Below are 25,970 nucleotides of genomic sequence, written 5' to 3'. Positions count from 1 at the left end.
ACAGAAATCACCTGCAAATAGCAAAGAAGGAATATACAGGAAACAATGTCAAGAACAAAAAGAGCCAATGCGTATTGAACACGAAGACCGTCCGCATACGTATGGAGATATCTATAATGCGTAACATCATAAGGTCAATCATGTTCGGTCATTTCGTGAGCAGGCTATGACGATGCGTAGAGCTTGACAACGCCGTCTGCGCCTGCGCTTGCCATGAAGGGTAACGTGGGGTGGAATTCAACCTCGAGAACACCCTCTTTAGCCTTTTCACGATGTGTCGTGATCTCCTGCGTGCAGGTCCGCGAACCAAGAAGATCCCAGAAGCGGATGGAGCAGTCATGCGAGCCAGACACGAGCGAGAACCCGGCTGCATCGATCGACAACGATGTTACTCCGTCAAGATGAGCAGGCATGGTGTGCGTGCAATGTCCTTCATACGCAGTCAGTGAATGTAAAGGAACCTCGGCTGGTAAACAGAACGTACCTGACAATATGTCGAATATGCGGATGAACTTGTCCTCATGGGCAGTGACGAGGAACGATATCGTAGGATGGGAGACAATACGGTTCACCTGAGTCGCAGGCGTGCCATCTTAATAAAAAACATGATTAGCGATCGTCAATAGAAGCAACGAGAATCGAGATACGCACCATATGTGGCATCAGTCGCTAATCTCGACACCTCTCTTCCAGTCTCGATATCGAACACTTTTACCACCGCGTTCTGGAATGCTACTGCCACCTTTTTCAAGTCAGACTTGATCGCCTCGACCGCAGTTGCTCCTGGCTCTTTTTCCTTTTCTTCCTCCTCGCTTCCTTCGTGGTCCAAGCCGTAGTAACCCCACGACAATTTCAAAGTTACACGACCTTCTGCAGCTCCGCTTACATCCCACACCTTTATGGAGCCCTCAGCACCACAGCTCACCAACGCATTCTCATCCCGTACAAGGGCAAGGTCCCAGACAGCATCAGTGTGCCCTACCAGCTCTCCACGCGCAGAGCTGTCATCGTATGGCGCGTATGTCGTGTGCGACGGTGAGGGCAGCGCCCAGACACGGATGCTTGAGTCGATCGATGCGCTGTAGATAAGGTGCTTGGTAGGAGAATGCACGAGACGTGTTATTGCAGCGGAGTGGCCACGCAGGGTAAGTTGGGGCTCGAAATCAGTTGTGAGGCGAGCACTAGAGGAGAGTTAGTCTCATCATGCCTGCTAGAGAAACGAGAGCACCAACGCAGAAGATGCTAAATTCGCGACATCCATGCGCCAGATTTTTACTGTGCAGTCATCTCCACCGGTTGCAAGACATAGTTCCGTGGGGTGGAATGCGAGTGCACGCACTGCATCTAGATGACTGGGAGCCAGAATCAGCACCAAAAACTTGGACTCCGAGTGGAAAAGGCACTCACTTTCTTAATGTTCGCTTAGCCTTCCATATCTTTGCTCCATCGCCTTCGCCCTCCTCAACCCCAACACCTACGCTCTCTACTTCATCTTCGTCCTCTCCAACTTCTTCACCCTCGCCCTCGCCTTCCTCGTCATCGCGCCACCGCTGCATCTTCATATGCTGTTCGTACGACGACCGCAGCTTCTCTCGCCACTCGCCCTGATCATCAGGACGGAAGATCGCCGTTAAATGGCGCGATGGCTCTGCCTCGGTGGTCGGCGCTCCCTCTTTCTCTGGAAGCGGTTGTGGTGCTGTCTGCGGGGGTGCCTGCTGTGATGGAGGCTGTTGAGGCTGGGGTAGTTGAGGTGGTTGTGACCTTTCTTGGCTCTGCACCTGCTGCTGCTGCTGCTGCTGTTGTTGTTGCTGCTGTTGCTGCTGCTGCTGCTGGAACATGCCTGTACCAACATTATTCAGAGGGCTCCCTCGCTCCAATGATCCTGTCGATGCTGGGCCTGACATCAAATTCACACCACCACTTAACATGGGGAAGTCCTTATTCCCTGGTCCAGTAACCACTGTGACCCCTGGCCCGGATTCTGGCAATGCCTTACGGGGCCGGCCATTGTAGATTGCCTCGAAGGGTTGGCTAGGTGCGGTGGGGTTCACTAATCCTGATGAGATGAGCGGACGGTTCGGGAGTGGATTCATTGCTTGCGGAGAGGTGAGGTATGAGATTTCCTGGAGACATCTAAAAGAGATTATGAGCATGGAAAGTCATCTCAAAAGGCAGTAAGAAAACGTACTGCTTGAGGTAGTCTCTGCTCCGTGCGCGGCTCTTTGGGTCGCGTCCTGGTGGCAGCTTGCCCACGGAACCAACGGATGGCAGGCCTCCGCTCCAGTTCGCGCTTGCACCAGGCCATGAGGGTTGTCGTGCTGGGGGTGCAGAGGTCCCGTTCGGAATGCGTTCGGAGGGCAGAGGGGAATCTGTGGTGGGTGCATCAATGTCAAATACAGTACTAAAATAAAAAGCACCCTAAAGACTGGGCAACACGCACCGTCACTACGTGGCGAGCTGCCACTACTCCCATCCTTGTGGCTCTGAACATCATCTTTTGCGCCTTGCAGCTGGAGCATGGCTGATTTTGATGGTTGAGCGGTACCAGTAGGCGCAGTTAGCTGCTTTGAGCTATATGAAGAACGCATGGCATGAGAACATCCGCGAATTCAACAAAAGAGGGAGGCAGAACGCGTGAGTAGGCTGGTGTGTGCACAAGGAGAACACGAACCGTTCCATACGGAGAGCATACTCTAGCATTTTTATGCGACGCATCAGGTCGAGTTTGACGTTTTCAAACGAGCGTCGCTCGCCCTCGAGGAGAGCTATGCGAGCCTATGGTGAAACATAAATACGCGACGTCCCAAACGCAAGAAATTGAGCAACGAATGCAGATATGCAGACTAAATGCATTTTGATGATGCGAAAAGCCGAAAGTAAAAAAGTGACTCGCGGTGGGACGCATATGCACATAGGAATGAGGAGAACACTCACCCTCATTTCAGCTCTCTCAATCTCCCATTCGTTTCTATCACGCTCGTAACGACGCCATTCTGTCTGCAAAAAGTGCAAGACACTGGAAAGGTTGAAATCTTGACCATTCTGGGGGGGTGGGGGTGGAATACCCTGGGACTGCCCTGGCTGGCCCTGGGGTTGTTGCTGACCAAGTTGACCCTGCTGCTGCTGGCCTCCTTGATTTTGCTGGGGCTGAGACACCTGCAAGGTGCCGAGCATAGGGATTTGGATTGTCTGTGGATGGTGAATGTTGGGCGTTGAAGAGATTGACTGTGTACTCTGGTTGTTTTGATGGTATAATGCAGTTAGAGCGTCGCGCTGCTGTGAGCTATTGCTGCTATTATTTTGCGATAGAAGGCCGTTAGGAGGAGGAGATTTTGAAGTGGCAAGGTTGCTGATCCGTGAGCTTGTGAGCATATCGGCGGTGGGTTCCTACAATTCTGCTTTCCAGTGTTTGCAATCAACAAACAACCGCCTCAGTGTGAAGGCGGAAACGACAAGTTCAACGTCAACGACGACGACCACGACGGTAACAGCAACGGCCACGACAATGGAAGTACGGAGAAAGGCGAGCCCACGAATCTTTTCACTCATTCACAAAGCGCTTTAGCACTATTAATGCCGCTATAGTATATATTCATGCATAAACTTATTCAAACATCCGACCTTCGGGTTCTGGCTAATTCTATCTTTGTGAGCATTTCCAAGGAAATTTGATGGCCTGTGTACGTTGACGCTACTCTTCAACATCGAGCGCTTTACGCAGCCCCGTGTATGGCACATAAAAACTCGAATTTCTGATAGCCCTCCAACAAAACTCGATGACCTACGTCGGAGCGGAAGTCAACGGGATGAGGGAACTGAGCGCTTGGCGCCCGACAATGATACGTCACTTTTACTCATCCGATCTCATGCAGCCCGCAGGGAAGGCCGAGCGATAACATCTGATGCTGAACAGACTTCTGCTTCCCTTCTTGCCTGGTTCTTGTAGCGCGCAAGAACTATGTGTTAAGATACTCAGGGCAGTGTATAGTCGACCTTACAAGTCATGTACTGATTCAGCACTGCACCGCAGGCTACAACTGAATGGAAAGATCGTTGATGACCATGGATGATACAAGAGACGGATTGTAAATGGTCGGTCAGGTGCAGAGTAGATATCATCCTTCTATTTCTTTCCCGATCTAAAGAACAAGATCAATCACTGGATAAACCAAGATGAAGATTGTACTCTACTCACTTCTTGATCCCGCCACCAGGAGGACCACCTGTCAAAATCATGAGTTTATTCTGACTTGAGGTGCTTCGGATACTCACCCTTGATAGCTACACATCAATGGATCGCTTAGATGCATTTCTTGTAGTTTAGCGAGTAAAAACGTACCTTTGTCCCTTGCAGCCTTCACAGCAGCCTCTTCGGCCTTCTTTTTTTCCTTGAAGGCCTTGTCATCTTCATCCTCTTCTTTGGATTCCTTCTTTGGTGCCTAGCGATTTCAAAGGAGGCTTTAGTATGACTTTGAGGCAGTTGAAAAACCAACCTTGAGAGGCTTCAGCTTGCCACCTTGTCTCGACATCGTTGAACCAGACACAGACCGTATGTCAGATACCTATGATAAGGGCGATTGTGAACTCCACCCAAACTTGTCCGTGGCCGGTCTCGGCGGTCCCCCGCCGGTCGCAACTCCAAAGAGTACTAAGCACTTCTGAACTGTTTTGGATGAATGGATGGTTGCATTGTATCACTGATTACCACAAGGAGAACATTCAAATTGAACAAAAAGATATCTATACAATAAGGTCCATCTGGTGAATCGCCAATCCAGCTGGCATCAGGTTCTATGATAGGTCCCAGGTACCGTCCTAGGTCCAGCTCTTACATAAGACTAATCTTAGATGAAGAAACACCTTCCATTTGGGTATACAATGGTTTTGTGGTAGCCAGCAACGTCGAACAATAGCCTGAGGATATGGTATGGTGTGGACCGTGTGGTACAGCGTTTATATGACCTTGCAGCGTCAGCTCCACTTTTGCATCTTCAACTTGAACTCCCTCGACTGCGTCGAGCGACGTTCCAATCATTTCTGTTTTTCGTTAATCGAGCAGGGTACTCGACAGTGTTTAATATCATTCATTCATTTCACACAGCGCTTCGAGTTTATCTAAACATGTTATTTGTTCACGTCCTTACAGCCATAACACTGGCAGGCTCAGTTGCGGCCATCCCTTTACGTATCTTACCGCTTCAAAGTAAGCGGGACGTCAACCCTGCGCTAGTCCCATCCTTCGGTTGGCAATCCGGTGTTAATCCAGATGGTGAGTACAAAATAACAGTACCCTTCGACATCGTGCACTAACACGTTCTAAAGGCACCGGAAACTGTGACGGTGCCGTGGACGGCACTAATGGGAAACCTATCCTAATACCTTGCTCATGCCCGCCAAATTCAACGTTCTTCCTTGCCGTAAGCCTTCCAGTCAAACGTCGTGTTGTCTACTGCTGAACACAGGCTCCTATGGTAGAATCTCAATAAAAACGTGGCGGCGGGCTTTGTGACAACAAATCCCACTGTGAAGGTCTCTTTCCCAACAGATGACAGTACCGCATCTCAGCTTGCTCGTTTAAATGCAGCAGCGGTCACTCTGCAAAACCTTGAAGGTCCCGGTGTTGGTTGCCCGATTTCTTCCACCACTTTTTCTGCACAAGGAAAAGCGATCAGTGCAGGGACATCTACCAACGGAAATTCAAGTGCTGCAATGCCTACGGCTGCGTCAGCAATACCTGCGGGTTTCGGTGTCTCAACGAGCAGTTCTGCCACGAGCGCTGCCGTCCCGACGAGCATCACTTCAAACAACAGTTCTGCTTCACCCACTGATGAGCAGATTGCCACACTGGCACCGCCCCTTGGATGGCAAGCTGGAATCAACCCAGACGGTAAGCAGTAATTCTTGAAAGCCTGCTAATGATAAGAAGCTCACGTAAATATTATCAGGCACTGGTAACTGTGATGGTGCTGTCGATGGTACAAACGGGAAGCCAATACTCATCCCATGCCAATGTCCCCCTGATCAGACGAACTATATCGCGGTAAGCTATTCATTTCATGCTCAATTGCTCTTAGGGAACTAACATTCTTCTAGAACCTGACTGCTAATGTCCGCGCGGGCCATGTTATTCTCAATCCCTCGGTGCAACTCACATTCCCAACCGACAACAGCACAGCCTCGCAAAGCGCGCGTCTGAATGCTGCTGCTGTTACGTTACAGAACTTGAATGGTGCTGGGCAGGGCTGTCCGATCGTGTCGACCACGTTCAGTGCACAACAGAAGGCAATTAATGCCGAAAACACCTCTTGAATGATTATTGTAGAGAGATTAACCTCTTGGGCATCCATAATGTAGCAAGTAGCCAGTTTTCGTTATCGTTGTACAATCATATTGCTTGGGCGTTGGCCAGAAAAAGCAACTGTAGCCTCCGAACTCCGCTCCGAGTCCAATGATCCATCGACTCTCACTCTCCAGGCTGTTATAAAATCCACCCTTCAACGTTCAACAATAGTCGTTTACTTGAGCGGAATTGAGTCAAGTTGAAATTCCTGGACCATCATGGACGTCATGACTTGCACCATCGACACAGAATGGCGTGTCGTAATGTCTCGAGAATGGGATGTGCGTTCTTGCCTCGCCTCCACTCAGTGGGACACAGTACAACGTGCATGTTGTTGACGCGTTGCTGCGATTCAGGTTCTCGGACCTTTCCCCATCCACGCTAGGGAGCAGCACTTCCTTTCTCCTGCGTTTCCCCTTGACTGTGGGCAATTATATTGATTGTATACTATGAGCTTGAGCTAATTACGATCTGCTATGGATTTCGAAGTATCTAAGAATATAGATTTGACCCGTACCTATCCATCTGCTTATGCTGATGGCGGATATGTCTCTTGGTCAAAAGCCAACTCGGATGAACACGGAAATCTCAAAGTATCTCATCCCAATATTCGGTGGGAGCAGCTTCGTGCGACCGAAGGATGGGCAGCACTGCAGCATCACAACGTCCTCCGGACGTATCTCACCGTCTATCCTCCATATTCTAAGCAAGGAATCATCGAGGCCGATCCACGTCTGCGTGTCGAGTGCCTCCAGGGCGCATATTTTTCCATCTTACCAGGTGATGAGACAACTTGGGCAACACATGTCTCAGAATGGCACATGGGGAATGTTTACGCTCTCGAGCGTGCCCCTGTACAGTTCGTCTCGCTCCCAACGTCTCCATGTAGAGATAAAACCACCCGATATCAAGTAGTTCTTGGTGGATCTTACGAGGTGATCTGACTTCTTGAAACCTTGGAATATCATCTGAGTTATCCACTATCAATAGATAAGACTCTTTGGTGACCCTCGGTCATACAACTCAGAACATCCAATTCTAAGCATCAATTTTACTATCTCAATTGATGCCCTTCCATCACTGGAAACATCGCCTTATCTGGTGACACCCGTCTTACATGCACCTGCTCACGATGTCATACCGGACTTCATCTATGGCCGGCCGTTCTCCTCGACGCTAGGAATAGGGCTTCGAAACGTTGACTTTTGCCGCAACACCAAATCAATATCAGGATGGTGGACAGTAGTGTCGGCTGTGATTCCACCTTGCGTAGGGCTGGGGCTTTCATTATGCAATCTTTCAACGACAACACGGCTTGCCCCGACTCAAACACACATACTAACGCTGGAGTTCCAACCCGGTCCGGGAGTAATCCCTATCGATATCACAGAGCTTCCGGTCGACATCACGATCTCTCCCTTCCACGCTGAATCGGCATGCGGTGATGTTGATGAGCAAAGAATTTTCAGAGTCAATGTTCCTATCAGACACATTCCCATGTGGACTTCGGTCAGTTACACTGCCATAAGAGCGACGTACAATTTAGGCTTTAGCAATCCTACTATATTCTTGGTACTTCCCCCTCGATATCCCGATAAAGAAGGTGAAGGAGGGCTGAAAGAGCCAATTCTAGCGCTGCGTATGTTGTAATCTACACCTGATGGCTTTCAGTTTTCCTGGATGTTGACCCCCTTTTCCACTCAATATTTCTAGATGGTGCAGGTGTCGACATCATCAACCAAACATTCTGGGCAGACAGCCTTCCTCGGCAAGACAAGGCATGGGTGATCATTCCGTCTGGCCGAACTTCCTGGGTAATTCGCATTCCAGCGCCTACTTTAGTATTTGATTGACGGATGGCAGGGCCTCGACTGGCATGGTCCTTCTGCTGCTGATGCTTTTGCCGCGGTGACAGCCCTGCACGATATACTATGCATAGGATTCGTGGACTGGATTTATCCTCGAGATACAAAGCTTATTGTCGTGGGTCATTCGAATGGAGGGCAAGGAGCATGGTACATAGCAAGTAGATGGCCGGACAAGGTGAAAGCCGGTATGTTCAACAGACTAAATTTGAGGCTTCAATCAAAGTGACAGCGAAGCACAGTCGTAGCTGCTGCGGGATACATCAAGTCGCAGGCATATGTCCCATGGACGATGTCGAGGTATGATGAAATTTCGTCTCTGTGTCACAGCATCTGGGCTGACCAGCCTTTTGGCAGATTCGCTCACTTCATTGACCCAGCGCTCCGAGCTGTTCTAGAAACATCGCTCCTACCAGACGACAATGACCTATTCCTTTCCAATCTCGCTCACACGCCTGTGCTCGCAATCCATGGGTGCGTCTGGTAATGATTCCTTCACGATAAAACTGCTCAACCACCGACCAGTGGCATGGATGATAATGTCCCGTCGTGGCACACTCGTGAAGCAGTGAGCGTGCTCAGGGAATGGAATCCAGACGCAGACGTCACGTATGTATTTATGCTGGTTTTTGGTCCCCAATGACCTCTCATTGTCTTGAAGGTACCACGAGGAGCCTGGTCAGCCTCACTGGTGGTTCGAGGTGCTTAACAATGCTCGTGTTCAGGCGTTTCTTGATCGCGTTTACTGTTCTTCGTATGATGCACCAAAAACTAAATGTCGTAAGTTCACACTTACTGTTGCTGTCCCCGCGGAGAGCGGGCCGTTGGGAGGTTGGCGGGTGCACGCCCTCGAAGTGCCTGGGAGGTCTGTAAAATTATCCTATCATCCTATACACAAACTTGACGCAAACGACATCTACCTCAGACTCGGTCGTTTGGAAGTATGCGAAGATGATGAAGGAGGAGTGAATGTCAAGGCCTCAAACATCAGTGTTGTTTCCTTCGACCTGAGCAAGGCTTCTGTCCATAAACTTGTGATCAACAGTCAGAATATCCTGCACGCCAGTATGGAAGCTAGAACAATCTGGCTCGAGCAAGACACTAATCGCAACTCAACCGGTTGGAAGGTAATGTCTACTTGCCTTGATGATCCGAACATCCTTCATGATCTATTGGAATAGGTAGTAGATTCCTATGTGGAGAACTTCCAACAACCGTATGGACGTGCTCAGGCTATTCTCAGCGCAGACGGAATCATCGATATCGTGATTCCATCACTACATCACTCCTCCGAGCTGTCTGCAGCCTTGCGGATTACTCACAACCTACGAACTTACCATCTGCTTGATGCGCGAATAGTTTCTGCACATGAAGCAGAAAATGGTCTGGTATGCGGGGGTAATATGGTTGTCATTGGTTGCGCAGACTCTTTGCTTGTTAAAGATCTTCTAAGGCGCAGTCAGAGTGAATGGTCTTATGAAGGAGGAGCTTGGGTTTTGAACAATAAAAAGTTTAACACCCCTACTTCTGGTTGGTCGGCCTGAGTGGCAAGCCTGGGAGACACTGAAAGTTACCTTACAGGTTTACTTTCATCAGGGAAAACCTCCCACGGGAATTTTGAAAATGTGACAACAATTCTCGAGAATTATGGCAAACTTTCATCAAATTTTTGTAAAAGCTTGTAAATAGTTGATAAATAGTCACATCCATAACGCAGTCAGTGAATGCACTGAAAAAGATATCTACAGGGCTCTAGTTGAACCTGCCATGAGATATGTAACTAATTACTAGTATATCAAAAATGTAGAGTTCACGCAATGCAGAACGGGGATATATTTAAACAGGTGGGAGGGAGAATTCGGAGGTGTCTGCTGCTGGCTACATAGAGCTCGCTCGAAGGGCCTTAGCCTCAGCGACAACAAGTAAATTGAGAAATTGAAAATCGAACCACCAACAATTTAATTACTAATCACAGGGCTCCCACGGTTGATTTCAATGAACTCATTCAAATATTCATGTTTCACTCTGCAACTTACACGAGCCGCGGCAACCACTTGCACACCCTGTCACGTCGTTTTCTTTATGTTTTCATTCTCCCTTATGGTTACTGTTGGGGACTCTAGGTGAGAGGCATCACCACCACAGAGCTAAGTCTCGCTCCGAGCGGGCGTCTGAATTCTGTTGTCGCATTCATCTGTGCGTGGTCATTCAAACCAGGTGTCTATGTAGGATTCCTTTTTTTCTCTTCTTTTTGGCGGTCCAACCGGCCTTCCTGATCTCTCCCAGCTACAGGCTCAATTTGGAGCATACACATAGCTCAAAACTGCATTCTGAGGGTGAGTCATGTAGTTGAATCCTGGTTTCACAGCGACCCGCTCATGCTCACTGTCAGAATCGCAAATTCCCTACTCGAGCCGCAGCTCAGGCCAGAGCCGGGCCACTGCATTCTGAGGCGCGCAGGTGAGTCATGTGGTTGATTCCTGGTTCCTCCCTACCCGCCTCCCCGTGGTCCACGGCTCTAGTGTGACGACTGAGCAGGATGAACATCCCATGGTCTTGGGCCTCACTGCTAGCCCTATGTTCGGTGGCAATCCTACTGCAGCCTTCCGGTATGGTGCTCGGATTGGAGACTACGAATATTATTGACATGCTTCCAGGAAGTTGGAAGCCAACCTCGACTGCGTTATTCATAGTCCTCGAGCCAATCGGGATGAGCTCTTGACTCATGTCCACTGTCCGATCTTCCGACACGTGTGCTACGATACACCGCAATACTCTGATCATAACTATACTTCTAAAAATTTATCAGCAGTCGATGCCATTATTGCTACTATGAACATCGGATCCCGAATTCCATGGTCTCAGCTGTGGTTACTGTGGTGCATCTTTTTCTAACTGTTCAAGCACTATCTCACTGTGTTCTACCAGATTTTTTCTTCCCTACTTGATCTGAAGTTGGTTGACTTTGCATCCGCTGAGTTGAAAGCAGCATTTGCGCGAATCGATTTCGATGGGATGAGTAGGGCATTCCTGATAGCACAGGGACTTTGCGTTACACGTTTTGTCTCATTTCCTCATTTTCATATCTTGTGATTTGCGATATTCTAGTATTTAATCACATTATAATCATTTTGTTGTATTCGTGTGGATTTTCATAAATTTTCACCCATCCGTAGAGGGACTTGGAATATTTTAATGTATTTTCAGAAAGTCAGAAAATTTCAGAAAATTTTACAAAATCTTCGCGGGAGGTTTTCCCTGATGTTTCCTTGTCAAGAGGACATCGAGTACTGCAAACACTGTGTTGTTCCTGCAATCATCTGACCCAGGCGGACTCGAGCGTGCGCTACGATTATTTCCCATCCGCACAGGTGTTTTGGTACCTGACTGGTTGGTAATTGATGAGGGAGCAGATAGGATTGGGGCAGGTGGTGTAGAGGGAGCCGGGTATGTTCTGGGTTCATATATAAGATTTTTTGACTAAGACGTGTTTTCAGTGTTTGGGGATCAGCTGGCAGGTCAAATGATGGGAAGTGGGGATTCAACGCTCGCATGTCATGGCTTAATTAGCATAGAATGCCCATAGGTGTACATAGTATTGTAAACGTAAGGGAATTTTAAAGGGCTATATAAACATCAACAAGCCAGAGGTGTGTCGACAAGGTTGTGCAGGAGGTTTGCTATAATCAAAGTTCACGTTACACCTTGTTCAACACTTGAAAACGGTGAAAGGTTGTTACAATACAGTGAGTGCAGTTAGAGAACGAGGAAAAACCCAAAGAAACAGATATGCGCGACAGATAGTAGGAACAAAGGCAAAACGAATCTATGGTTGATAGATGGACCTCGCGACCTGCAATGTCTGTTGAGTAAAGGTTTCGACTGAAGAGTAGGAAGTCTTACGCTCTCAAGCAACATGGTAACTTCGGGTGCGACGCGAATGAACTCCTTGTTCCAGAACTCGTACTTCAAATTGCGGAGCAACTCAATGAAGGTGACCAAAGCACCCCAGGGATGAGGACGATGGACAATGAAGCGCTCCAGAAGGACGCGAGTCATTACTTCACGGAAGCGATCGTCCTTCACTTCCACAAAGAGGTGGAGAAGCAAAGAGCTGAACCAGTGGGTATGGGCGTTGGGATATCGCAGGTGGAGAACCATAGAGCTCAAGAGGTGGTGTTGTCCTAAATAACGCGTCAATCTATGTCATATGAACTAGTGGATTCGTTGGACTCGCCTTCAACATCTAAATTAGCAGCAAGATACTGTAAAGCAACAACGCCAGGGTCGCTCGCGACGAATACAGAAGAGCCACTCCTCGCCTTGGCCTGAGCAACTGACGATACTCCAATGTACATGACAAGGGAGTTTGTCAATGACAGGTTATACGATTCGGTTGAACTCTCTGGCACGCCAGGCAGCCTCAAGCGATCTTTGAGTGTTGTAAGGAATGAAGGGGTTCCACGATTAAGGAGGTACTGATCGAGGTTGTTGCGGAGGTCAGCGCTTTTGAGACCTGAAGCAAAGTCTGATAGAATGGGTGGTATCGGTCCCATTTCGGGAATCGAGTCAAATTTGATGTTGCGTAGATGGGGGTCAGGAAGGATGATAGACATAGGGAACGCGCTGAGGATGATATTGCGAAGCTGGATGCAACGCGGAGGGATGGCATCGCAGAGACTGAAGTAGTATTCGCTAAGGAATTCTGGGAAATCATGAAGAAGGACGAGGAGGAGTCGGAGGGAGCCGCGATACAGATCACGAGATGCGAGTTGGAGATCAGCCTCTTTCAAGAACGGAGCCAAAAACTTGAAGAGGGAAAGAAGAAGCTTGTGGAACGCAGACCAGCCCTAACGGAATCGAGTCAAAAAAGGTCCTCTAATATTGAATCATGATCTCACCTCCCGGTTTTCGGATAGCAGCAGTTTTGGCATGAAGAGTCGATGTGAAACAAGACAGAGCCAAGAGAATGCGAACCCAGGAAAGTAAGTGGGTTGCAGAGAACTGAAAGTGTCACTGCGATACTGTGAGCGATGATAAAAATAACAACTGGAGAATGGTTTACCTGATGGCGATCAGCAGAGAGAAATAAGCTGAGCCTAGATGTTCTGCGATGGAGTGCAGGTCGCTAATGAGACTGGAGAAGAATCTGAAGAACGGCTTCTGTTGAAAGAGAACGCCTTGTTCTTCGTGCATGTTCGCCAGAACAAGAACGAATATCGACAAAATCTTGGTAAGGTAGTGAACCTTCGCCTGGTCGTTGTCTATTCCAGAAGCGTCACCATGATACTTGATGATGTAGACAATCAATCGCGACATCGCGTCAAGAACTTGGAAAGCGTATTCGAACTCTCCGTTTGCCATGCATTTGATGTAGCTGTTCACACTTGCCTCCGCACACACACGGAAGAAGAATGAAGAAATATCTTCGACCTTCAAGATCCCCTGCTTCGTGAGCTGGGAGATGAAGGGGACGAAAGCCTTCTCAGGAGAGTGGGACCTCTGGAAGATGGAAACCCATTGTTGGAACCAGCTAAACAACTTTTCCCTGAGCTGCTCGGTTTCTGGCTTGACCGAAGGCTGGCGGACTACCATGCCCTCCGTCGTGGGTCTGCGAACGACTCGAAGGTCATCCAGAAGACGATTCACCCTAGTAGATTGGTTAATACACGAGCCCAGTAGATTCGGTCACAACGCACTCTTCATTAGCATCGCCAGCTTGTGCCAACTGTCCAAGAACTTCAATAGAGTATGTCAACTGACTCTGAGAAGCAATCGGGGGGTCACTTGATAGACATTCGCGAATGAGACCGGCTGCGAAGTTTTGCAAACTGGGGCGAGGATCAGTAAACAAATTCTTCGCTAGCTGTTGATCCTGAAGTGAAGTGCTGACAAGACCGCTGCGTAGCAGAGTCGCAGTAACAGGGATGTTAAGTTTGCGCTGAAGTGATGTAAGCGTTGCGTATGTAATAGAGAAACCTAGCACTAACCTCATCCTCCGCATAAAGCAGCCACGTTATAGCCTCTTTAGCGACGTCTTCAAACGTGCGGCACAACTGGTCCAACAAGGCAACATAAATCTCTCTGCCAAGCTGAGAGCTCGTCTTGTACAAGAGCTGAACAATCTTCTGAGACATGTGGAGGGGAGTGCGGTTATGATCGATGGAACTTGCAGCGACAAATAGGATCTGCCGAACAAGATGACGAAGATCATGATTAGGAGGAAGGGCGGCCAGTGATTGGATGGGCAACTGGATGATCAGGCCTTCTAGGTCCCTCAAGATCGTCTGCACGCAATGATCAGGTTTCCAACAGTGTAAAATGGAGAGCATGCTTACAGTAAAACGTTCCATTGCTTCCTGGTGGGACATCGTATGGGATGCGATGGCTGGGTCTGGGGCAGGAGAAGCGGCATAGAGGGCTGGATTCAGATGTTCATTGCGAGCATACGACACCGTTGAACTCGGCCTACTCATTGGTGCACCACGCTTCGAGTCCAGGGCTGGATTGAAATGAAACGTCAAGATAATTCACATCAAGATATTGATAATGTGTAAACATACCGAAATCCTCATAGACCGCCGCTTGATGTGGTTGCAGTCCTGTCGGCTTGATACGCAGAGGGTCCGGAAGACTAGCGGAGAAGTTTGAGGGCGGAGCTGCAGGATCCCAAAATGCCTGCCCACTTCGATGCTGTTGGGAAGTAGAAGTCAGCTGCAGTCTAGTAATAAAGGCCAAGTAACATACCTCGCGGTAACGACGACGAGCCTCGTATGAAGGTGCAAAACCATCATCCACATCTGTCACTGCTCGCTCCATGGCAGCCTTTTCAATTGCTGCACAGGCAACGTCTACATTATCTTGTACGAGGATAGTCAGGACTTGCTCGGATATCGTTTGCTGAAACGCTGTAAGTAATCGTCCAATACCTCACACGTGTCAACCACCTACATCATTGAATCCATGATCCACCAGAGAAGAACGCAAGTGACCTCCGAGATTGCTTTTCAAAGGTTCCTTACAGGTGACCAATGCGAGACTCCCGGCAAGCTTCTGCGCCATCAGGTGCCCAGCCTTGCGCAACTTCTCCTCATTAACCTCCGTTGCGAAGTCCTTGGCAACAAGCTCGCGAGTGGAGATGCCAGCGATCGTCACAGATCTCTCAACAACTGGGATAATGATCTGGTGGGCTCCTCAGATCATGAAACAGAAATGAAGATCGAGGCGCTTACCTCCCGGACAGCATGGTCGACAGCAACCTGCACTGCACGCTTGAAGGAGTGGTTACCATTGTAGGGTGCAAGTTGCGTGCTGACCACCACACTCGTGCCCAGGCTCGAGAGAATTGACTCAATATGAGCCCCTACGGCACGTTGAGGCTCAGCTGTAGGTGTAGGCCCAATTGGCATAACCTGCGTTTCACCCTGCATACGAGTAGAATCAAACCCATTCATCGGCATCGAGTCTATATCGGTGACATATTCGGGGATGGCAGGTCCTGTATCGCCAGCAGTGGCCCTGTGGCGGACAACGTTCATAATCTCGATGGTGGCGAGATCGATATCGAGGGCCTTGCACAGCATCTCGATCTCAAACTTCATGTTCAACTTGATTTCACCGTAGTGATAGAATTCGGCTAGTAGAGTTATGACCGCCATCAGCCAAGGGTTGGGTGGTTTGAAGACCTTGGATTTGGAGCAAGGCTCGAGGGTTTTGCAAACGAAGGGAATGGCGACAATCAGGCGTCCATGGTCAAAGCCCTCCAAGAGGAGGTCCTTGAAGGCAAGATTCTTGTGACGAATCGGCTTGTCACGAGCAAGCGTGATGGTCCCAAGCCATGACGCGATGTTCTTCAGGACCAAACGCTCGGAGGTGATCTGCATCGTCTTCTCGCTGTTCAACACCGTTGCTGCTTTAGCAAATGTCTCCTGCAAAATATACTTCGACAAAACCCGTTTGTCAAGCGCATCGAGGAAACGCAGATATAACTGGTGGTTGTTAGGCTCGCTGCTGATACGTTGGTCTACCAGATAATTAGCGAACCACCTCGAAAAGGCATCGTCAAACTGCTCTTTCATCTCCAATAGTTTGGCATCGAAGTTACTGGGCGCGAGATTGTTCACGATAAACAGAATCTTGTCGGAGAGCTCCTCCGGTGGCTCAACGATCTCCATATCAAACTTGTCAGGGCGGATAGAAGTGAATACAGGCGCAGGGTCAGCCGTAAGACCAGCAGAGATACCGCGCATATCAGCATTACTGCGGGATCCGTCGCCGCCAACAGCAATAGCACGGTGAATGACGGCCGTTAGATCGGGGCGAACCTCCATAAGATGGGGGATTCTGAGAAGAGCCTGACACAGAGGCTGCCACTCAGCAAGGCGAGTTTCAAAACGGGAGAGGGCTTGAAGACCAAACTTGAAAAGATTGGTATCGGGAGGACAATTGAGGGCGTCGACAACGTAACGGATGGCAATTCCGAGAGGAACTGAATCTACAAGATCGTGATGAATGATAGAGCCAAATAGATATCCGGTCATGGCAAGCTCGCGAGCGGGGTAGTAGGATTGGAAGAATTTGTATTCATCGAAGAGGAAGTGGAGCATGCAGGAAAAAATATCGTGGTCACGAGTATCGGACGAGACTTTGCTGCGTTGGAGAAGAGAGATGACTTCGTCGATAGAGGTCTGTTCGTCGTACATGTGCTTATAGATAGCGTCGACCTCACTCTCAATCTCCGATGAGTAATTGACGACAGTCAATCCAGGATCGATATCGCTACCGGGGATGAGGCTCATGAGACGAGGGTGAACCTGCAAACAGGAGTTGCGAACTTCAAGACAGTAATCAATGTCGTCCCGGGGCATTTTGGCAGAACTACAAACAAACAAGTAAGAGAAACGAAAAAAGGCAAAAAAGGGATGTATACTCACTTGTTACGAAGAATGCGTAGGAATATGGCGATAGTGTTGGGATTTAGGGACAGCGTACGACTGTCGACGGCGGGGTCCGACATTCTTGCCACCTTCTCGCTCTCCATTTTGACTTCCAAAAATGCAACCATAGCGCGTAGAAACTCTGCTCCATGTTGGTTAACGTTATCGGCCAACCACTTGTCGAGGTTTAAGTACTCTCGGCGCGATGCCAGCGAAGCGACATCCAGGGCAAATGTAAAGGGCCGAACATCGAGCAAGCTCTCCAGAATCTGATCCCATTTATAGTCATCATGAGCGCCTTGAGGCTCACTTTGGCTTACCTTGAGGTCCTGAGCTACGTCCAGGATCCTCGAGATATTGAGAGGATTTTCCTCATAGAAGTCGCGGAATGCATCAGTCAGATAGGTCGGTTCGATCTGCCACAGACGCATGAAGACCAGCTGGTGGTTAGGATGTCCGGCAAGGAACATGGCTAGAAGTTTCCGAGAGTATTCCACGCGGATTTCGTTCCAGTTCGCATCCTTGACGCTATTAAGAGAAAGGATGTGAAGACAGAAGAATAACTTACTGGCACTTGCAATAGACCCATTTGTACCAGTTCGGCGCTTATCTTTAGTGCCTTGTCGAGCATATCCCTAACACACGAGCGAATTTCGGCGCTGTCCGAGTCCGCGAGTCGTACGAGAACCTCGAAGACATCCAACGAATTCCAAGTGTGACTCTGTACATTAGCTGCAAGGGACTTGATTGTGGGGCTCGCAACTGCGACGTCATCCACTGTAACGATCCTCCTGCCTGGCAAAGATACAAAATTGAAAGTATCCGCAGGTAGTGAGAGCAACGCATCAAGAAGTTTTAGTTGATATAATGAGTTGGACCATGTCCCCCAGAAACCAATCACAGCATGAGGATCAGCGTCACGTGGGCAGTTGAGCAGAATGGCGATCAGAAGCTTTAAGGTAGCAGTATCCACCCCATGACGGTCAGGTAGATCAAATGCCTTAATGACATTCGCCCAATTCAAGGTAGTGTGCTAATCACGCACATCAGTAAATGCAAATCTCAATCAAAGTGACCCTTACAAAGCTGCTTAACGCCCTGACCAAAGCTCCGACATCACATAAAGTTGTACCCTCCGCGGCCAATCGAGCCAAATTGGACATAATCTCCACCAATTGAGCGTCTCGAGGAGGATTAGCTTCTGAAATCCCAAATCGTTGAAGCAGAGCGCAGACAGTATCTGGATCGCTGGTAATATCAGGACCCAACTGAATCAGTGTCTGAACCAGGGAAGTCCCAGGAGGCAAGCTGTGCAAAAGGGTTCGGGTTAATAGTTGACGAAAGTGGTAAACACATTGCCCTGACCTTAACGTTGGAAAAATGCGCTGCAGGATAGGAGCAACAATTTCAGGCCCATACTTTGCCTGCGCAGCAGCAATGAGCGCTTGACGCTGCGTGGGATCCAGGATTGGGGTCTCGGAGGCGGACTCAGAAAGTAATTTGACATGAGTTTCGCAACTTGCTGAGGTGAAAGATCGGCGTGGTCGAATGAGGGGTGCTGGCAGAGTGCAAGTACTGCTATTTCAAAGTCGTGTCGTATAAGGGACATTGCTTGGGCGGCAAGTTCCTTCCTCGTGGGCGAAGAGACGATAGCGGAGGTCAGGACAAGTCTCTCCAAAGGACGTAAAGCTACCCGATCAACGAATCGGAGGAGATCAAAGTGCCTGAATGCGTCCCCTTCGCCCTTGTCTATACCCTCACGAAAACGGTCAGCGAGAAAAGGGTCACGAGCGAGTCGTTGAGTTTCTTGAACGAGGAGTCGAAAAGTCAATGCAGTGGAAGTATCAAAAGCCGATGGAGGCGCTGAAGATGCTAGTCTGCCTTGGGAATGAACAATCAAACGACGAATAAAATGGAGGTATGTGTCAAGCCCGTGCTGCTCAGAAAGCTAAAAAGGAGTTTTCATGAAAATAAGAACAATTCAGTGATACAAGAACAGCCAATCTAATGATGATAATCCTCACCGAACGGATTTCAAGCTGATTGCGATCAAAATTGTCTTCTGTAAGGGTTGAAAGAAGGAAGACGATTTGAGCCTTTACAATTGTATGTATATTGGCGTTTGGAGGATTATCCATCGCCGAAGACCTGGCAGCAGTCTCCGGACGTCGCGAGACGATCCCACCAGCGGACGCCGTTTTGGTGAATAGAGGTAAGAAAGTATAGAAAGCGCGTAGGCCGAGTCCAACAGTGAACACACCAGCCCGGTGGCAACTCGTCCTCGCTGCCAACACACAAATCCGGATCCTATTTTAAAGCTCCGATTGAATATACTTGAATTTTACCCGGTGATCCCTCCTGACGATGTGGCTTAAACGTTTAAATGAGCGTTGACAGTACATTAACGTCTTAACTATTGGGCATCGACATCGTTTATCAATCGTTTGTTGCGACAAAGGCCACGTCGTTTCAACGGGTCATGCGATCTTGTGTTACTATTTCGAATAACGCTTTCGTGGGCTGTCGGACATTGGCATGAGCTATTGTGACGGGCCCATTGAAAATGCGCGAGCGCCAGTCGACGCCTTTCACTAGCTTTAATGTCACATACAGCTAACACGCCAGTGAATGACAAACAACAGGACTCGAGTTCATGCTTTACTCAACATTCACGTTTTCAACCTACCCGCTCGCCAGCGTGCACAGGCGGTTCACTTACCTTGAAATATGCTTGCAAAGCATCAAAAACTGTAACTCCAATCTCGCTAGAGCTAAGTCTGCTATCATCGATGTTCAGATGTTAGGCGCGAATAATTTTATGATATAGCACTTCCATGGGAGCACTTGAAGCAAACGTTTGCGACGACTATCCTCCGAGTCGATGTATACAGTTCTTTTCTGGCCAGAGTAGCAGCAACCGCCACTTGAACTTATTCAGCTTTCAGACAACAGGTTTTGACCGTGATAGCCATAAATATCAAGGGATTTTGCCGCGAGCTGTCATGCATGATACGCCACTGCCAGCCAGTTCAGCTCTTCAGGTGAGATGAGGGCGTGGCATGTGAGGGTTCCACAACCATTCAATGCGTATGAACTTCTCCATTAGTTTCTAATTACACTGTCCATCAGTTCATGGACTCACGGAGTCCCTGTGGGTGCCTCGTCCACCGTGATCAGCCTTACATCATGAAATACTGGATACTGATTTATATCGTAGTACTACCAGGTGGGAGGGCGTCCTTGAGAATATTACTCATAGTTGCAGTAAAATGGCCACTGAGGGAACTATTCTGTGAAGAAATGCTGATTTTAACAAGTAGGCTGTACCACAGGCTGTCACGCCATCAGACTTCACAGCAACCCTCTGGCAGACGTTATACAAACCTTGTCTGAGAAGGTTCAACTTGGTTGAATCCGTCGATATTATATAATCCCGGTTTTTATTCTTCTCCCGCAGTCTCCAGTCGGATATGTGTCAAAATACCGTCAACAGCTCCGCGGTCATGTAATGTGTCATTGTCTTTCCTGAATGAATGTATTTAAGTTCGCCCCGACGTTGCGACTTTCTCTAGTCAACTATCATGCTGCCATTTTGCTGTCCTGCTGCTCGTCAATTGCAATTTAGCTCCTACGTCACGGTGGCTCACTGACTGATCTTTTTAGTGAACTTCTCTTTGGTGCGCGGTCTCCAAGATAATGATGATATCGTATAGTTCACAAGTTGGTCAATACCCTTTCACATTGCTCTGACTTCACCTGTTGCCTTTGTTTCAAATCAATGGCAAGTAATACCATAGGATTGGGACGAAATGACCATTGCGTTGTGCTTTCATGCATCTCGCGAATCTTTCATCGCCGGGTGTTGATGCGTGCGTGCTCTCTGTTGAATCCGGTGTTTGATGCTGCGGTTTCTGGATGTAGGGGTGTCGGCGCTGCTTGCGTTATACGAGTTGGTCGATTCGTTTCGTATTGGTTCTGACTCCAGAAATATTACATCACTGGGTCTTGAGGTGTGCGTGCTCTTTTTGAATCGGGTGTTGATGCTGCGGTTCTGGATGTAGGGTTGTCGGCGCTGCTTGCGTTATACGAGTTGGTCGATTCGTTTCGTATTGGTTCTGACTCCAGAAATATTTACATCACTGGGTCTTGAGGGTGTGCGTGCTCTTTTTTGAATCGGGTGTTGATGCTGCGGTTTCTGGATGTAGGGTTGTCGGCGCTGCTTGCGTTATACGAGTTGGTCGATTCGTTTCGTATTGGTTCTGACCTCCAGAAATATTTACATCACTGGGTCTTGAGGTGTGCGTGCTCTTTTTGAATCGGGTGTTGATGCGGCGGTTTCTGGATGCAGGGTTGTCGGTGCTGCTTGCGTTATTGCCTGATGAAGTGCAGCCTGCAAAATTGGCACCAAGTCTTGATCGCCGCTAATGCTCGTGTTCTACACGCTGTCAAATTGGATCCCACAATACATTGCTCGCTTGGAAGTTTTACTAAGCAGAAATTTCATTATCTGTGGGCATTCAAATTGACTGGGTTTTTGACTGCACTTGCTCCATATTTATCGATCGACTTTGTGCTCCCTATGCTCCCAAAGGTGGCCCGTTAGGAGGTTTGGATGGCGTGGGTCGATGGCACGTTTTGTGATCCGATTTCTAATAAGTACCTTCTGAGATCTAAAGTTTGCTGGCCATTGGGATGCACAGGAAGAAGGCCAGCTTAGAAATATTTGGCACTGGTTAGTGGCGGTTTCTCTTTCGAAAAGCCCCCTTTCTCATGGCCTTGACCACATCTGATTTCTTATATAACGCTCATTCGTTCGCACCTTTCCAACAAACTTGGAATTTATCAGTATGGGTCGATCAGACGACAACATTTCCTTTGGAAAGCCACATCCTACAATGCACGTTCCAGCAGCCCAGCTTGGCAGTCTGTGAGTGAGGCATAGTTAGCTGGAGCACTAGCGACTTACGAGTCTCGTCATAGCACACTTCCAGCGGGGTATCCTCAGCATCAGAACATTTCGCCTTTGCTGTCTGACCAGTTGAGGTGAATCTTCACCACTAAATGATCATTCCCTTCTTATTGGTTTTAGAAGGGACACGACATCGCGTTCTCGCGAAAACGTCCCTTCCGGGTTTCCCCTGCATCATTATGCACAGTCACAGCCTAGGTGTGTGGTTCGGTAAATTGCGACCGCTCCATCTGATGGTGATCTTAAGAGATGTTTTTATGCATTCTGGTGCCATCGGTGGTTCAAGGTATTCGAGTCCGTCCACGGCACTTCACGCTGAGCTTATTCTTCCTCCCATCCCATTCATCTAGTGCATACCGCTCTGCAGAAGTCGGTTCAGCTGCTCATGTTCCATATGGTATTTCAAATAGAGATTCTCTTGAAGTATCTATGCATTCACTGCAGGACACATCAACGCAGTCTTCGGCAAGGGTTGTACCATCGCACACAATCAATTTCCCTGCTCAGAGCTACGAAGGCAATGCCATCCATTCCCCTCGGCTACATCACGCAATTCCGTCTTCCGACGTTGACGCAAAGTATTCAAGTTCACACACGGTATCTCACTCAGGCTCATTTTTTCCTTATCTAGCACAAGGAGCTTTGCAAATAACTGCTACATATCGGATGTCGGTCCGCCTGCTCATGTTCCAGGTGGAATTCCGGATAGAAATTATTTGTCTGCAAATCCTGTACCATGGCGGCCGGCCACAGTATTAGGACCGTTCAGCGGCACTGCATCATACGGCAGCAAAGTCATTGCTCCGAGATACGAAGGCGACGTTAGACACGTCTCAGAATTGCATACTGCAGAATCATACAAGTCCACGGCCCCCCATGATCAAGTTTACCGTCGTTCAGACCATTCCCGTTATGGTATAGCACCCTCTCACCCTCCGCCGCAGTCATCATCGTCAATTCCAGCATCCAGGACACAGACACTTCATCCTAGTGCACATCAGCCGACTCCCTTCGTGGAGCACACTGTCCGAGTCGTGCCATTTTGCAGGCATGATACTCAGCGGTCAGCTTCTCCTCAAGTTTACCACATCGATGGCTGCTTTATAGATAAGGATGACGTTCCAGACCAAGGAACGAACAACGACATCATAATCGTCGGCGAATGTCTTCGCAATGACTCACCGTGCGGCCTTTGGGTGAAAGCTGACAAGGGTTCAATCAAGCGCCATGCGCAGAAATGGCACGGGGTTGCTCGTGGGGGTGACACCAACATTGTCTTGTGTACATGGGCCGAGTGCAACACCGAGATGCAGAAGGGTGCTATGCCACGACATACTCTGTGCAAACACTTCCGCGAAACATTTCAGTGCAACGGGTGTTTGAAAAAGTTCACTCGAGACCACTGTTGGAGATCTCATGTTGCGAAGTGTACGTCAAGTGGCACTGGTCATGGATACAGTGTGTCGTATGACCCTAGCATTCGTACCATCGATGTGAAAGGCATGTCTCAGACAGGCCGGTAATGATTCTGAATGGGTGAGCATGATTTCTTCTTGATCTCGCTGATGGCGAGCTAATTCATGCATCAGAAGGGACCGATTGAGCCAAAAGGTCCATTCAAACCAAGTTGTCGTGATTCTCCTTCCACCCGTTCACGCAGTATTGCTCTCAGCGCTCACTGATTCAGATATTCGCACTCTGGGTTTTTCCAGGTACCGCTACTAATAGCTAGCCTACGTGGCCAGTACAAGCTCTTGCAGAGGCAGGCAGGCATCGCTATCGTCACAGAAGACCGATTTTTTAATCCGCACCGCTTTGATATAAGCCCGAGGATGACAGAGGGATAGCACGGACCGCAGGGTGGCCCTGCCATGAGCACCGTTGGAGCAATTGTATGTCTAGGTCTCGTACCGTAGCACATGTGTTACTATGTACGCATTGGCTGATTTTTCCGATTTATGCATGTATACTGGCTCTCAGGATCTTAGATGGCCTCTTAGAGTGCGCACTCTGGGAGTGGTAGGTTCAAACTTAAGAGTCTGCATTGTGAAATGCGGCAGGGTCGGAACCCGATACTTTCTTTAATCAATGCTATAGCTCATCGATATCAAATACGAATACAAATATGAGAATCACCAAGAAATCAATACGACCTTTTCCACTTCTCCAATCACGTTGCTCGCTGATTCCGAGTTGGACAAGAATAGGTACACTAGAGTGTGAAAAATGAAAAATACTAGGACAGCGGCCCAGGAGCCGTTTCGCGGGCTGAGGCCCAATGGGTGGCGACGTGTTTTGACGAATCCCTCTATACATAGCGTTGTCGAGGGTGAGGACACAAAGAGACACATTGCATGGTATCATAGGTACTATTCAATTTTAAATCCACACAGCCTGTGCATGTACATTGCAAGGAGGCACTATCACTACCTCGTCTATCTTGTTGCGCAAAGTACACAGCGTCGGACAAGGTTCAAACGTTCACGTTGCCGACAAGACTCGGAAGTGGGGCTATGTTTCAAAGGGTCACTCCAAATATGATGCTCGATGCTCGACTCTGCAGCTGCAGACTATTGCTATTGATTTTGACTTGCCCACGATCATCAATGACCGTATAATGGGTAGGGTCGCTCGTGTCAGAGCCCGCTATGGTCGCATTATGATGTAAATAGGCTACAAATATTGCAAGTGGATGGTTCGTACAGTGGAATCAATCGACAGCAGGAATGTTGATATCTATATGGGTAGATGGAAAAAATATATGGAAGATGTGAGTATGCTGCATAGCTATGAATTCCGAGTCACACAGCTTGAGTACAGGATGTACCTGTGGGTTACCGAATCCCAGGACAGCGATCATACTTCTGGGTAGTGCCAATATACAGCATCGCGGAGGATATTGTATAAAAGCTCACGATCGATGTGGTACAGCTCAATGATATGGTCAACTTGATGGCTCCCTCACTCGTTCAATGTTTAGCATCACTGCAAAAAAAGGCTTCGGCAATATCACTCATTGCATGTTATTTGGACCTTCTGTTTCCTACTTCACGTCCACGATGTGAGCCTACTATTTCCACTGAGATGGCTCGCTGAAACGAGGCAGGTGCGGAGTGCCGTCATAGTCGTCAGCCGCATTCCACGCGAAAAGAGCAATATAGAACAATGGCTACATCAACCACATACACTTTGATTTCAAACAGAATCCTGCAGACAACATGGGATGCCCGTGAGTCTCGTCATGTAACATGAAAAACGATCTAGCCCATATCAACACTACGTCATGTCGGAGAGATACATTCACCATCAAGAACGGTTGCAAGATACTGTCCGCAGCATGAATACGCTCATGGTCGCGACTTCCCAAATGATGTTGAAGAGTCGACAAGACAGGAACATAACAACGAGGAGTACTCGAAGTTGCCGATAAGGTACCCTCAGCGACTGTCATACTCCGCTTAGAAGTGTACATGAGCCTGCGGGACTTTTGGGACCGGCCATTTCAGAGACATTGATTCAGGATCCAGGAATGGCTTTGATTTGCCGTGAAGGGCACGCTGTTCTTCATTGCATTGCCTCCAGAGTACACAAGAAAAACTTTCGAAGACTTCCTCACCGTCCAAAACATCCAGCTTTAGTTCGTTGGTAATGCCAACCTTATCCAAAGGTTCCTCTGCATAACGCTAAATCTCTCATCGTCTAGAATACGGAACTCATCCGGTCCAGGTACATCGAATCCATCAGCCTGGCGTTTCCGGGCTCATATAGTCTTCAGATCGATGAAGACCTCACAGACGAGATGAACGTCCATGCATGCATTCGTAAAGAATCCTTCAGTCATCTGTGGTCAATAGTGGAAA

At 48.5% G+C, this 25,970-nt stretch overlaps 7 protein-coding genes across 7 annotated transcripts; 4 read left to right on the top strand and 3 right to left on the bottom strand.

Annotated features, from left to right (window-relative positions):
• Window positions 1–35: 35 nt before the first annotated feature.
• F5891DRAFT_1016506 (WD40-repeat-containing domain protein) lies at window positions 36–3,585 on the bottom strand. The gene is made up of 9 exons (XM_041360940.1): window positions 2,935–3,585; window positions 2,672–2,775; window positions 2,441–2,571; window positions 2,189–2,369; window positions 1,408–2,133; window positions 1,233–1,352; window positions 652–1,181; window positions 485–592; window positions 36–430 (listed from the first exon to the last, which is right to left on the bottom strand). Exons 1-9 carry the CDS (start codon window positions 3,370–3,372, stop codon window positions 165–167), a joined length of 2,604 nt encoding a protein of 867 aa, XP_041229636.1. The 5' UTR covers window positions 3,373–3,585; the 3' UTR covers window positions 36–164.
• A 65-nt stretch (window positions 3,586–3,650) lies between these two features.
• F5891DRAFT_1016503 (translation machinery associated TMA7) lies at window positions 3,651–4,724 on the bottom strand. Its single transcript, XM_041360939.1, has 5 exons — window positions 4,494–4,724; window positions 4,340–4,439; window positions 4,273–4,281; window positions 4,196–4,223; window positions 3,651–4,139 (listed from the first exon to the last, which is right to left on the bottom strand). The coding sequence occupies exons 1-5, from the start codon at window positions 4,527–4,529 to the stop codon at window positions 4,124–4,126; spliced, it is 189 nt and encodes a 62-aa protein (XP_041229635.1). The 5' UTR covers window positions 4,530–4,724; the 3' UTR covers window positions 3,651–4,123.
• A 64-nt stretch (window positions 4,725–4,788) lies between these two features.
• F5891DRAFT_1016501 (uncharacterized protein) lies at window positions 4,789–6,494 on the top strand. The gene is made up of 6 exons (XM_041360938.1): window positions 4,789–4,807; window positions 4,855–5,269; window positions 5,323–5,417; window positions 5,476–5,887; window positions 5,946–6,040; window positions 6,094–6,494. Exons 2-6 carry the CDS (start codon window positions 5,122–5,124, stop codon window positions 6,307–6,309), a joined length of 966 nt encoding a protein of 321 aa, XP_041229634.1. The 5' UTR covers window positions 4,789–4,807; window positions 4,855–5,121; the 3' UTR covers window positions 6,310–6,494.
• Window position 6,495: 1 nt separating this feature from the next.
• F5891DRAFT_1209103 (uncharacterized protein) lies at window positions 6,496–11,775 on the top strand (the record flags this gene model as incomplete). Its single annotated transcript, XM_041369126.1, has 14 exons — window positions 6,496–6,621; window positions 6,697–6,763; window positions 6,830–7,275; window positions 7,331–7,979; window positions 8,054–8,154; window positions 8,204–8,393; window positions 8,448–8,505; window positions 8,563–8,679; window positions 8,731–8,814; window positions 8,867–9,070; window positions 9,131–9,332; window positions 9,387–9,739; window positions 11,485–11,652; window positions 11,724–11,775. The coding sequence occupies exons 1-14, from the start codon at window positions 6,559–6,561 to the stop codon at window positions 11,773–11,775; spliced, it is 2,754 nt and encodes a 917-aa protein (XP_041229633.1). The 5' UTR covers window positions 6,496–6,558.
• F5891DRAFT_1162852 (Not1-domain-containing protein) lies at window positions 11,702–19,404 on the bottom strand. Its single transcript, XM_041365303.1, has 17 exons — window positions 19,166–19,404; window positions 18,661–19,089; window positions 18,507–18,628; window positions 18,224–18,449; window positions 17,710–18,174; window positions 17,139–17,662; window positions 15,438–17,082; window positions 15,157–15,387; window positions 14,953–15,105; window positions 14,769–14,898; window positions 14,544–14,707; window positions 14,196–14,492; window positions 13,905–14,146; window positions 13,271–13,855; window positions 13,107–13,221; window positions 12,443–13,055; window positions 11,702–12,389 (listed from the first exon to the last, which is right to left on the bottom strand). Exons 1-17 carry the CDS (start codon window positions 19,277–19,279, stop codon window positions 11,962–11,964), a joined length of 6,483 nt encoding a protein of 2,160 aa, XP_041229632.1. The 5' UTR covers window positions 19,280–19,404; the 3' UTR covers window positions 11,702–11,961.
• A 2,437-nt stretch (window positions 19,405–21,841) lies between these two features.
• On the top strand, window positions 21,842–24,083 carry F5891DRAFT_1016468 (uncharacterized protein). Its single transcript, XM_041360937.1, has 8 exons — window positions 21,842–21,873; window positions 21,988–22,068; window positions 22,122–22,184; window positions 22,231–22,308; window positions 22,358–22,396; window positions 22,461–22,688; window positions 22,742–23,646; window positions 23,700–24,083. The coding sequence occupies exons 2-7, from the start codon at window positions 21,989–21,991 to the stop codon at window positions 23,631–23,633; spliced, it is 1,380 nt and encodes a 459-aa protein (XP_041229631.1). The 5' UTR covers window positions 21,842–21,873; window position 21,988; the 3' UTR covers window positions 23,634–23,646; window positions 23,700–24,083.
• F5891DRAFT_977557 (uncharacterized protein) lies at window positions 23,982–25,017 on the top strand (the record flags this gene model as incomplete). The annotated part of the gene is made up of 7 exons (XM_041376717.1): window positions 23,982–24,002; window positions 24,091–24,129; window positions 24,208–24,317; window positions 24,351–24,439; window positions 24,504–24,731; window positions 24,783–24,880; window positions 24,931–25,017. 7 exons carry the CDS (start codon window positions 23,982–23,984, stop codon window positions 25,015–25,017), a joined length of 672 nt encoding a protein of 223 aa, XP_041229630.1.
• Window positions 25,018–25,970: the final 953 nt, after the last annotated feature.

Source organism: Suillus fuscotomentosus (genome assembly GCF_016647785.1).
Source record: "Suillus fuscotomentosus strain FC203 chromosome Unknown F5891scaffold_11, whole genome shotgun sequence".
In the NCBI taxonomy this organism is placed as follows: domain Eukaryota; kingdom Fungi; phylum Basidiomycota; class Agaricomycetes; order Boletales; family Suillaceae; genus Suillus; species Suillus fuscotomentosus.
The sequence above is the reverse complement of the archived record's forward strand: the minus strand, read 5'-3'. Positions and strand labels throughout refer to the sequence as shown.